The following is an 11,884-nucleotide window of genomic DNA, read 5'->3' as shown; positions in this document are numbered from 1 at the left end:
TTGGGAGCAGCCATATCTTACCTGGGGCATCCCTGGGGCCCCGGGGAGGGCACCCTCGCCCAACCTCCCTGGAGCCCCCCAATCTCTGCACCCCCACGGACCGGACCACCCTTTCCCAGCTTCCTCCGAGCGGGAGGCTGAGGCTGGGTGGGCAGGATGTCCCGGCAACGATTCCCTGCCCGCCGCTCCAGCAGGGACTGGTGGGGGCTACCGATCCACCCCATGTCACAACTGCAAAGAACCAGCTCTGCCTCGGAAAAGCAGTGTGGCTCAGTGGAAAGAGCCCGGGCTTGGGAGTCAGAGGTCATGGGTTCGAATCCCGGCTCTGCCGCTTGTCAGCTGTGTGACCGTGGGCAAGTCACTTAACTTCTCTGTGCCTCGGTTACCTCATCTGTAAGATGGGGATTAACTGTGAGCCTCACGTGGGACGACCCGATTACCCTGTATCTACCCCAGTGCTTAGAACAGTGCTCTGCACGTAGTAAGTGCCTAACAAATACCAACATTATTATTATTATTACTGGAGAGAGTCCGGGCCTGGAAGTCAGAGGACCTGTCTTCTCATCTAGGCTCCGCCGCTTGGCTGCTGCTGTGACCTTAAGCAAGTCATTTCGTTTCTCTGGGCCTCAGTTAACTGCAAAATGGGAATTAATAATGCTGGTATTTGTTAAGCGCTTACTATGTGCAGAGCACTGTTCTAAGCTCTGGGGTAGACACAGGGGAATCAGGTTGTCCCCCGTGGGGCTCACGGTCTTCATCCCCATTTTACAGATGAGGTAACTGAGGCACAGCGACTTGCCCACAGTCACACAGCTGACAAGCGGCAGAGCAGGGATTTGACCCCATGACCTCTGACTCCAAAGCCCGGGCTCTTTCCACTGAGCCACGCTGCTTCTCGTTAGGAATTAAGATGGAGAACCCCATGTGGGGCAGGGACGGTGTCCAAGCTGATCAGCTTGTATCTACCTCAGCGCTTAATACAGTGCCTGGCACTAGTAAGCCCTTGACAAATACCATTTAAAAAACACAAAAAAACCCCTGCACCCATCCCCTTCCCCACACCTCATCACAGCTACATTCTCAGTCATCTGGGGACCAGGAACCAGCCGCAGGTTCCAGCCCAGCCCCGCTCTCCCACTGCCTCCAATCCTCCCCTCATCCTGCACCATCGAAGGTGGGGGAGAGAAAACAGAATCTCCCAGAGCTATCACACTCCCCTAGGGTCTGGGGTCCGCCTCTTGAGGAGCGGAGTCTCCCCAACTCTCCCTCCTCTACAGCTTCATTTAGCTACCAGAGGTGGAAAAAGTGAGCCCCAAGCGGGACAGCGACTGTGTCCGACCTGATGATCTCGGGCTCAGTACAGTGTTCGGCGCATAGTAAGCGTCGCGGAAATACCTCGGTTAGTAGCAGTGAGGTACCCCTATGTACGTAAACAGTTGTCCGTCGTCAAAGAGGACACCACTGAGAGTGAGGCTCGCCTACGAGCTCGTGCGCGGCTGAAAAGGCCAATATAGGATCCACGTTGAACACAAAAAGGTCCCTTATGATGCTGTTTTCTCCACCGCCTCAGCGTCTCTCTCTCCCCTGACAGAGATTTTGTCCAAAGAGAGCCGCTCCCTCCTCGACGGCGGCGGTGTGCCACGCTGGTCTGTCCTCGACAACGGATTCCCGGTTTTCAACGAGGACGCGGCACCGTCTGGGCCTTTGCTTCACCCGGTCCTTAGACGAAGGCGACCGGCACGTGCCCAGGGGGACAAAATACCGAGTCCCCCAGGACTAAGGCACCTTCCCAAGAGCCAAAGTTTCATTAGCGAAGCAGTGTGGCTTAGTGGAAAGAGCCCGCGCTTGGGAGTCGGAGACTCTGGGTGCGAATCCCGGCTCTTCCGCCTAGCTGTGTGACTTTGGGCAAGTCCCTTCACTTCTCGGTGCCTCGGTTACCTCGTCTGTAAAACGGGGACTAAGACTGTGAGCCCCACGTGGGACAACCTGATTACCTCGTATCTACCCCAGCGCCTCCTACAGTGCTTGGCACATAGTAAGCGCTGAACAAATACCATTATTATCGTTATTATTTTTATCCCGCTCTCAGAGATGGGAAGTAGGAACCCACGGCCGGCGGGGAAATAGCCTCTGGAAGCCCGGGAGACGCCCAGGAGTCAGCGGTCCAGGCGCGACGGCCTGGCTTCCAGCCCTCTCCGCGGCTCCGATTAGCTCCGCTCTTTTCCCTCATCCCTTAGGGACACAGCTAAGACAGCGGGCTCGGGGGAAGGTAGCTATGGTACCCAGACATCAACTGTCACCGGCATCGGCCTCCAATGAGACGCCGGCAGCATCACTGGCCCTCCTAATCCCCCTGGTTTCCACGGATCCTCTGCTGCTGGTGGACAGACCATCCGGGGAGATCAAGCCGAGGCAGGGGACACGAGGCCACGCTCCTCCCCCTCCGGGCCTCCCTGTCGGGCTCAGCTTATCCCTAGGCCGTGGGCATACGTGCGCGCCACGTGTGTGTGTCTCGGTGTGCCGGAGCTACCGCCGGCACTCACATTAATAGATCACATTTAGGATTCGCGGTCGTAGTCAGCGGTGGGAGATCGGAGCGGGCGACGCGAGGCCGATCGATCTGTCGGGGGGCGCCTGTTGGCCAGCGTTAACAGCCCCCCTCCACCACCGCCGCCGGCTTCCTCCCTTCCGAAGCTCTGCTCTCAAGGTAGGGGACTCCACGGGCAGGGGGTGTCCGGGGATTTCCCCCTGGGGCCGGGCAGGGCTCCTGACCCAGGGGTACCCCTTCAGGGGAAGCCTCCAGGCTGGAAGCCTCCCCTTCCCCCTCCAACCCTCGGCCAGCAGCGGGGCTCTGAGACACCGGGTTTCGGGGGCCCGGATGGACTCTGCCCCGCCACCATGGAGGGAAAGTTCGCCAGGGCCCGGCGGGCACCAGAGGGGAGCAAGGAATGCGGGGGAGGAGGGGAAATTGGTGGGAGTTGAGTCCTGGTGTGCCCCAGTCCTGGCCTGGGCGGTCAAAGGTCATGCTCTGGTCTCCTCCCTGCTTGGTTAGTGGAGGCAGGGCCTGGGGGTGAAAAGTGTGTCCGGGTGTGTCTTTTAGGCGTCCTTAGCTGGAAAGGGTGTCCTCCCTGGCTTCCCCCTGCTCTCCCTGTCCCCCAACTGACTCACTTTCCCAGACGCCCCTCCCCGCCAGCCCTGTTGCCCGGCCTGGTGGGAACTGCTGGGCAGGGGGCCAGGTGACAGAAGCAGCAGCAGCAGTGGCAGAGAGGGGCAGGTTTTCAATCAGGCCCTGCCGGCCACGATATTCTGCCCTCTTCTTCCCAGTTAGGCCCGTCTAATCCCCTTGCCCCTTAGGTCAGTGAGCTACGGCGGGTGCGGGGCAGGCGGCACCCACGGTCCTTTTAGGGGCACAGTCTTCGAGCCCTGCCTCTGCTGCCGGCACTTAGCTGTTGGGAGGAGGGGGCAGCCCCTCTCCCTCATGCTACCCTCTCCCTGGTTCCTCTTCCCCCGGAATCCCTGCCTCTCCCTCTCCCTGGGAGGTTTTATCACAGTAATGCTAAGGCTGAACAGGGGCCGGACGGGACGGCGGGGGCCTGCTCCCACTCTGGGCCCCCTCAACTGTTCTGGGCCCGCCGGCCTGAGGCTCCAGAGAAGGCGATGGGCTGCTGACTGGCCGGCTAAAGACCCCGCACTCCAACAGCTGGCCGGGACCCCCCGGCTCTGGCCTCCCCCTCCCAGCACAGACTCCCCTGGGTCTCTGGTTGGCTAGGGAAAGGGATTGGGCACAGAGAGCTCCCCCCACCTCCCCCAACCATCTCCGCCTGACCCGAGCCCGGGGACAGGATCTGTCAGGGTCCCCCTCGCCCCCAACTAACACCTTCTCGGGTGCAGACATTCAAATCCAACCAAATGGGCCGGGCAATCGGATGGCTATTTTGAATGCTCACCCCCGGGGCTAGGCAAAGCAGCTTCCTGGGACAGTCCAGGGCAGGAGGCTCAGCAACCAGCCTGGGCCACGGTCTCCCCCCGCCAGGGTCATGAGCTAGGAAACCTAAACCAGGTACTGCCAGGGCTGGCCTGGGGTCTGCATCCACTGAGGCTGGGTGGCAGGAACTGCAGCAATACATATTCAGATTAGACTTCGGACATCTCTTCTGGACCTCGGTGACATCCTCCCTGGAGGCTAGGACCTGATGGCTTTTTTTGGCCGGAGTGGGGTGTGGGTGGCTTGCCCAGAGACAGAGGTATGGACAGGATGCCCTCCGCGGGTCACTTCCAGCCCAAGGGTTCTGGGACCTGAGCTTGGAGGCCGGCTCACCCTCCCTCCCATTTTCCCCAAGCTGTAGCCAGGGGGCTTGGTTCTGAGCCCCAGAGAGTCCCAGCAGAGAAGTTCTTGCTTGGGTCTGACTTCACTCTTCCTTGCTGCAAGGCTAGCCTTTTTTCTCTCGTTCCATCTCCTTCCAGTAAAACCCTCTCCACATTTGGGGGATGGAGGCTGATGGCCCCCCACCCGTCTTCTGCTATCCAGGGGTAACACCTCCCCCCGCCTGCCCTCACCATTCCTCAGGAGGAGGACTGACCCCGACTTCCTGGCCCCCAGCAGGTGGGGTGGGGTTGAAGGTCGGAGAATGACAGTTCAATGTCAGTTCTGCTGGCCCCCCGTCAGTCAGGAAGGCTTCCTGGACTCGGTTGCATTATACTCTCCCCAGGGCTTAGGACAGTGCTCTGTACATGAGCCTCACGTGGGACAGGGACTGTGTCCAACCCCCTTTGCTTTTATCCACCCCAGGGCTTAGTACAGTGCCTGGCACTTAGTGCTTAACAAATACCGCTATTATTATAGTAAGAGCTCAGTAAATACCATCGATCGATTGGAGGAGCTGGCGCTTACGTTTGCAGGGAAAGGAGAGTGGGGAGCCGAGGATTTGAATGATCTCATCTGGCTCCTCCCATTCCCCCGGAGTGAGGAGAGGACCCTAGGCAGTCTGCTTGGCCAAACTGGCACTTGCTTCGGCACTGGCCCACAGCCCGCTTTCTGCCAGGCCGGGCGGCACTCCTGGCTGCCTCGGCTCCGAAGGGGTGTGGGGGGTGAGCCGGCTCTGACGGGCTCTGTGCCCTCTCGTGCCCCTTGCCGCCTCTCTCCCCCTAGGCCTGACCCTTGCCCCTCGCCATGGAAGAATGGGACACTCCCCAGATGAAGAAGGAAGTGGAGAGCCTGAAGTACCAGCTGGCCTTCAAGAGGGAGATGTCTTCCAAGACGATCCCGGAGTGAGTACCGCCCGGCGTCCAATCCCCCCTCCCTTGCCCTATTCTCTGCACCCACCCCATCCGTATCTTCACCTTTTGCCCCGCCTTCTGTCTCCACGCCCCTCCATCTTTACCCCCTGCCCACCGGCTGTTCCGCGTGGCTGGGGCCCCAGACTTAGCTGGCGCTGGCCCGACCCTCTCGGAGGGCCCCCGGGGCCGTGAGCCGGCCCGCCTGGCCAGGACAGGGGCGGGGGGCAGGCTCGCGAACAGGGACCCCCTCGCCCCGGGGCTAATTCGGAGGACGGGCGCACCGCTGATCCTTCGCCCGCCCCCCCGCCCCAGGCTGCTCAAGTGGATCGAGGACGGATTCTCCAGTGACCCGTTCCTAAACCCGGAGCTGATGAAGAACAACCCGTGGGTGGAGAAGGGCAAGTGCGCGATCCTGTAGCCGGGCTGCTCCCGCCCCCAGCCCCGCCGGGCTCCGGCACCGGGCGGCTCTCCTAGAGACTTGGCTGACGCTTCGTCCTTGGCCCTCCGGGAGCCGAGCCGGACCGGGTCGGGTCCGCCGCCGCGTGCTGAAATAAACGACAGCAGCAGAACCCGCTCTGCTCTGCTCGGCAAGCTCCGGCCTCCGGGTTTATTTCCAGCCCTCTGGGGGCTACATCAAGTCCCGCACGTAGACGCTGCGCCGCACGGCGTTGGAGACCCCTTCGTTGAAGCGGAACCAGACGTCGCTGTGGCCCACCGCCTTCCCGATCCGTTTTGCCCCCAGGTCCTGCTCGGCGGCTGCCCGGCTCTCTAAGGCAGGGCGAGGTTGGGGAGGGAGTGGGCACGGGCGCGGGCACCGGTCAGCGCGCGAGACACGGAGGGAGGGTGGCCAAGCGCCAGCCCGACCGGGCGCACCCTCCACCACTTCAGGCTAATTTGGGACCCGGGGCACATTTGCATACCACCATCCCTCCTCTCCCCCGCAGAGATTCACACCTGCTCAGGGGCCCTCCGATGCCCCCCTACCGCACCGTGACCACTCCGCCCGCCACAGCGCCCCTTCCCGCGGTTACCTGGCCCGGGGGTCGCCGCTTTCCGGACGATCTTGCGTCCAAAGAAGTCCGTTTCCGGCTAGGGAGAGGGAGGAGGGGGAACGTTACTCCGACGTGACGTCCGGTTGGGGTCTCTTCACCCCCAGCCGCCCCCTGGGCCCCGAGGCCTAGAGGGCTTTCCCTAACGCCCCCGCTCTGCCCAGCCCCACCAGGACCCACGCCAACAGCGCAGGGGGACGGAAGGCGCCTGAGTCCTTCCCCCGAACCCCGGGCACCCAGACCAACGCCCGCTGGCACCGCTTCACAGACCCAGCCTGCAAGAGGGCAACCACCCGGGCCCTCAGGGTCCCATCTCTTCACCTGCCCAGGCGGTTAGAGTTCCAATCGACCACAGACCTGACGGGGAAGGGGAGTGGGGAGTCCCGGTGTTTTGTGACCTCTGCCTTTTTTCTTTATGGCATTTGTTAAGCTCTTACTAATGTTAAACTCCTCCTCCGGGGGGTTGCCCACCTTGCCCGCCGGGGCAAAGAATGGTGTCCGTGGCGTCGGTACAGGGTGAGACCCTGCTCCGCAGAGCCAGTGTGCCCGCCCCTGCCTCACACATCCCCCCACATATGTACCGTATAGACACATGCCATCATAGCTATGCACACACCCACATGTATCCTGCATACCCACATGCCAACAGAGATGGTCACACTCATGCATGCCACACACATACGTACACACGAACACCCATGGACCATCAGTACAGTGCTCTGCACACAGTAAGCGCTTAGTAAGTAAATACAATTGAATGCCCTGTGGCCTCACTGGGTGGCCCGAAGCCATAGGATACTTTTCCTCTGCCCTGGGAAAGCTTTATCCAGGAGGTTGAGAACGCAGCTGACCCCGGCACCTCCCCCAGCCTCCCACCCCCGACCGGCCCCCAGCCCCTGCCTCACCTTCTCGTCGACGACGGCCCTTTGGATGATGTGCTTCAGGCGCTGCTCGTGGTTACGGCCGCTCCCTGCCTTCTCGCCCGCCGCCGGCTGAGGGACAGGAGACGGTCACGGCCACGCCGCGGGCCCCGAGATCTGCGGGCCGGGTGCCAGGCGGGGCCATCCACACCCTGGTCCCTGCCCCAACCCAGTATGTGCCTGTCGGGAGCTTCCGGCCCAGGGGGCAGCGGCACCGGGTGGGGCGCGGGGGCTTGCTCCTGGACCAAGCCCGTGCTTGGTCCCTCTGGACGGGGTTGGGAGCAGAAGGTCCTTTCCCCACCTGTCCCGAGAACAACCCTCCAGCTCCCACTGTGAGTGAAAGTCATGGCTCCCTCCTCCAGCTCCCCGACCCTCCGTAGGATGGACAACCCAAGTCAGGTTCATTAGACCCGAGTCCCAGGTTGATCTGGGTGCCCCGCACAAGCTCCCTGAAGAAAAAGCAGATTTTATTATTCTGTGGGAACAGCCTCTCCCCGCTCCCACCCCAACCCTCGGGCCAGAAGCTCCTTGTGGTCCAAAGGCCTGGGGGACCACAGCCCCAGATTATTACTCATTTTTCATTCAATCGTATTTATTGAGCGCTTACTGTGTGCAAAGCACTATATTAAGTGTTTAGTATTTCATTATATTATTCATATTCATTATTCCACTCGCGCTCAGCTCAGAATAAGTGCATGACCAGGTCAGGCACAAGTCCGCCATGGCAGGGAACTCGGGAACAGCGGCCCACCGGCCCCCGACCCTCCTCTGCACGCCTCCTCACCCCGCTCTTCTCCCATCCCAACCCCATGGGGAGCCCCGGCCAGTGGAGGTTGCCAGAGGAGTAAACAAGAACCCTCTGGGGGTTACCCCATCCCCACCGCTCCCACCAAACTTGGCCCGGAGCTGGAGGACAGGCTCCCCCGGGTACTCGGTTGACGTCAGCGGGACTGCCGCCGTCGGGGGTCATTAGCAAGGAGCCAGGCTCCCGGGAGCGCTCCCGCCTCGTCGGACTTTCCGTCCACCAGTAACCACCCTGGAGCTCGGGCGTAGTGGCAGAGAGGGTGTCTGGAGGCTGCCCTCGCCCCCAACAACCCCACACTGCACCTCCGGCCACCTTTGGGGCCAGGCTCTCACCTGGCTCGGGTTCCGGGCCTGCAGAGCAGCCTCAGTCCTCCTCATCTTCTCCAGCTCGATCTCGCGGGCGATGAGCTGCTTGGCCTGGTAGGTCAGCTGCTTGCGGGCGGGGAGGTCGGGGAACCTGCAGACGGCCTCCACGTTCCTGGTGCCGAGGGGGAGGGAGACGGGAAGCAGTGGAGGACACGGCCTGGGGGGGGGGGGGGGAGGCCCTGGCTCGCGGAGGGGGCGGAGGGGCACGTCGGCACCCCAGGACCTCGGGGGGCCGCAGCAGCCGGCACTCACGGGTCCAGCGTGTAGACGTACTGGCCGTCGGCTGTCCGCTCCTGGAGGTAGGTGAGGTTGAAGGACAGCATCGTGCTGATGAGGCCCGCCAGCTGCTGCTTCTCCTTGGAACTGTACAGCTGCGTGTTTATCTGCAGGAGGATGGTGTGGTTGGGTGACTGCTGGGGGTAAGAGGCAGGGCCCCCAGACCTCCCCACGAACCCCGACTTGGCAGGGGAGCAGACAGGGAAGGTGGGGCAGACCAGGGCAGTCCAGGGCCCATTCCCTTCTGGCGGGACACAGCGAGAGACTGACCGGGCGGAGCTTGGGGGAGATGATGTCCAGCAGCAGGCAGAGGGCCTCTAGGACGAGCACCTGGGGTCCGGCCCGACTGCGGGCCGCGGCCGTCACGCCTGACACCATGGACAGGATCAGGTTCTGCATCTGGTTCTTCCTGCTCAGCGCCTGCGTGGGGGCAAGTGGGGGTCGCATCAACCCGGCCCAAACCAGACCTCCCTACTTACCCACCACCGGTCAACCCGGCAGCCAGCGTGGAGGGCAGGGAGGGAGGCTTGGGAGTGGCGACACTGGGGAACGAACTAGGATTCTGGGAGTTTTAAACAGGCCCCAGGCTAAACGTCCCTTAGGATTGCCAACTATGGGCACAGCACTCCTCCTGACGGCAGGGGCCGAGGGTTGGGGGCTGGTGGCAGGGAGGCAGCAGGGACTGGCGACAGGGGCCGATGGCGGGGGGCGACGGGCTTGCGGTCAGGGCTGATGGCAGGGAGGCAGCCGGGACTGGAGGCCGGAGCTGGCAGCGGGGCACCTGCCTCGAACTGGCTGCTGGGGTAGGCGATCCTGGGGACGCTGGTGGCGGCGAAGAGGAGGTGGAAGGCCACGGGCAGGAAGGGGAGGTATCTCATCAGCTGGAAGTGCTGGCCGTGCCGCACCGTGCGGTCCAGTGTGTCCTCAAACTGCAGCCAGTCCAGGGCGAGGCACACGGTCCCCAAGCTGGAGTCTTTCAGCTTCATGTTCAGGAAGTTCTCGTAGAGGCCCTGGAGGGGGGGAGAGACCCGGAGATGGTTCTCAGAGAACTTCCACGTGGGTGCCGCCTGGATTCTCGGCCCCTGCCCTCAGCGGGGGTGTTGGGGGCCCGCTCCGATGGAGGACACTGGAGACGCACACACAGCACTCGGTGATGGAGGGAGAGAGGCAAGAGGGGAGGTTGGACATACACACATTGCACTGGGAGGTGGGGGGCTCCAGTCTGATAGAGGAGACCGAACGGAGGACAGACACACACTCTCTACTGGGAAAGAAGCAGAAGACAGCCTCTGCCCTTGGGATGCTGCCAATTTACTGGCGGGGACAACAAAACACACACAATTAACTACAATTTGTTCAGGCTCACTGCTGGCCGTGGCTGAGGTAACCTCTTGCAGGGTATAAGCAGCACGGGGTGGGGCCCTGCTCATTCTGCCGCTGGGGGACCACCTTCCCCCTCCCCCCACCAGTCACTTCTCCACGCTGTATTTTGCCAAGTGTTTAGGACGGGGCAGTGCTCTCAGTGGGAGCTCAATAAATACCACCTACTAAACTCGTTCTACTTCCTAGCCTCAGCAACTGCAATCATGACGATTCTTATTATGAGCTCACTCACTATGTGCCAAGCCCTGGGCTAAGAACTCGGGGCAGATATGAAATTATCAAATCAGTCAGCTCCTCCCACATAGGCCTCATGGTCTAAGAGCAGAGGAGAGATTTTAATCACCATTCTCCAGGTGAAGAAACCGAGGCACAGCAAGGTGACTCGCACAAGGTCACACAACACGCCAGTGATAGGCCTGGGACTAGAACCCAGGTCTCCCGACTCTCAGTCCCATGCTCCTTCCACCAGGCCAAGCCACTTCCCCACTCAGAAAGCGACACATATTTTCATTGGCATATTCACTTGCTCGCTCTGCTACTTAACACTGAAACGCCTGAAGCGCTTCCTGTTACACCCTCTTACCTGTGCTGCCTGTAGATAACTCTTGCCTGATTTTGTCTCCCTCTAAATCGTAGGTTCCTGGATGGCAGGGAATGCCTGCCATGTCTTGGTTTTACTCTGCCAAAAGCCAAGCACAGTGTTCTGCACCTAGCCGGTGCTTAATGGCCCCTCAAGCCGACAGAGAGTTGGTCACGGCCGGTGTGGGACCACTTTGAGTCATTGCCCGGTGACTCCATCCGATTCCTAGTGAACCCGGCACTGAAGCTGGGAGTCCAGGGCCCCACGAAAGGAGGGGCTGAGGCTGGCCGGGGTGGCCTCGACATAGGGGGTGTGGAGGAGGGTTGGCAGGGGCGTCAGGGGTCGCGCTCTCACCTGAGAGATCTTCTCGTGCTCCCCCGTGGAGGTGGTGAGGTGTAGGATGTGGTGGAACCGGTGGGAGGTGCCGTGGGAGGGAACCTTGGCTCCCGGCTGGCCGGGGTCGTCGGCGAACCCCAGGAGCGTCTGGGCGGCCAGGGACGGGTCCTCCCCGATCCGCTGCCTGGAGACTCGGCGAGGTGAGGGGGCAAGATGAGGGAAAAGGGTGAAGCCCTCGGCCGGGAACACCCACCCCCAAGCACAGTCAGGGGCGTAGCAAGGAGGCGGCTTCCTGACCCCGGGTGCCTGCTCTCCTCCAAAGTCAAGGGCAGCAAGAGAAATCCCAGGGCGGGCTCATTTCTTGCTCGCCTGGAGGAAGGGGGCTGGACCAGAAGACTTCAAGATCCTTGAGGACACAGAAAGCACTCCTGCCCGGCCCCAGGTCCGTGGAAGGGTCAGACCAAGCTGGGAGTCCAGCAGGAATCGCTGTGAATCCAGTCGTAACCACATGCAGTCTCCCAGCTGGGTTACCTCTACCCAGGGGGTACGAGTAGCCCTCTTCCTTGCACAGTGGGCAGTCAGCCCTCGTGGTGAGTTACGGGTAACGGACAGTCCAGGCTGCGTCATTGGGGGAGAGTCAGGGATGGAGAGGGGATGGATGGTTCACGTGGGTTACTGGAGGGAGAGTCGTGGACGATGATAATAATAATAATAATGGCATTTGTTAAGTGCTTACTATGTGGCAAGCACTGTACTATACGCTGGGGTGGGTACAAGCAAACTGGGTTGGACACAGTCCGTCCCGCGGTCTCAATCCCCATTTTGTAGATGAAGTGACTGAGGCACAGAGAAACGAAGTGACTTGCCTAAGGTCACGCAGCAGACAAGTGGCG

At 61.4% G+C, this 11,884-nt stretch overlaps 2 protein-coding genes across 5 annotated transcripts in view; one reads left to right on the top strand and one right to left on the bottom strand.

Moving 5' to 3' along the window:
- Positions 1 to 2,342: 2,342 nt before the first annotated feature.
- Positions 2,343 to 5,868, top strand: GNG13 (G protein subunit gamma 13). The gene is made up of 3 exons (XM_007663135.4): positions 2,343 to 2,707; positions 5,150 to 5,268; positions 5,590 to 5,868. Exons 2-3 carry the CDS (start codon positions 5,171 to 5,173, stop codon positions 5,693 to 5,695), a joined length of 204 nt encoding a protein of 67 aa, XP_007661325.1. The 5' UTR covers positions 2,343 to 2,707; positions 5,150 to 5,170; the 3' UTR covers positions 5,696 to 5,868.
- The window catches only part of CHTF18 (chromosome transmission fidelity factor 18), a 24,556-nt gene continuing 18,523 nt past the window's right edge, over positions 5,852 to 11,884 (bottom strand). For 3 of the 4 annotated variants that reach the window (XM_029057506.2, XM_029057507.1, XM_029057508.1), the window contains 8 exons: positions 11,010 to 11,175; positions 9,478 to 9,702; positions 8,963 to 9,112; positions 8,669 to 8,799; positions 8,384 to 8,528; positions 7,232 to 7,318; positions 6,309 to 6,366; positions 5,852 to 6,045 (listed from right to left, as the gene is read on the bottom strand). In XM_029057506.2, coding sequence (XP_028913339.1) covers positions 5,906 to 6,045; positions 6,309 to 6,366; positions 7,232 to 7,318; positions 8,384 to 8,528; positions 8,669 to 8,799; positions 8,963 to 9,112; positions 9,478 to 9,702; positions 11,010 to 11,175 — 1,102 coding nt within the window. In that variant the 3' untranslated portion in view covers positions 5,852 to 5,905. The remainder of the gene's footprint in view (positions 6,046 to 6,308; positions 6,367 to 7,231; positions 7,319 to 8,383; positions 8,529 to 8,668; positions 8,800 to 8,962; positions 9,113 to 9,477; positions 9,703 to 11,009; positions 11,176 to 11,884) is intronic. The other variant, XM_039911133.1, reaches the window with a different exon arrangement.

Source organism: Ornithorhynchus anatinus, chromosome 2, assembly GCF_004115215.2.
Source record: "Ornithorhynchus anatinus isolate Pmale09 chromosome 2, mOrnAna1.pri.v4, whole genome shotgun sequence".
Taxonomy (NCBI): Eukaryota; Metazoa; Chordata; class Mammalia; order Monotremata; family Ornithorhynchidae; genus Ornithorhynchus; species Ornithorhynchus anatinus.
The sequence above is the reverse complement of the archived record's forward strand: the minus strand, read 5'-3'. Positions and strand labels throughout refer to the sequence as shown.

What these genes read in the sequence shown, in the direction of transcription:
- GNG13 (XM_007663135.4), top strand. Translation starts at nt 5,171, where the DNA reads ATGGAAGAATGGGACACTCCCCAGATGAAGAAGGAAGTGGAGAGCCTG. An exon ending in TCTTCCAAGACGATCCCGGA is followed by an intron (nt 5,269 to 5,589) that starts GTGAGTACCGCC and finishes CCCCCGCCCCAG; the next exon opens with GCTGCTCAAGTGGATCGAGG.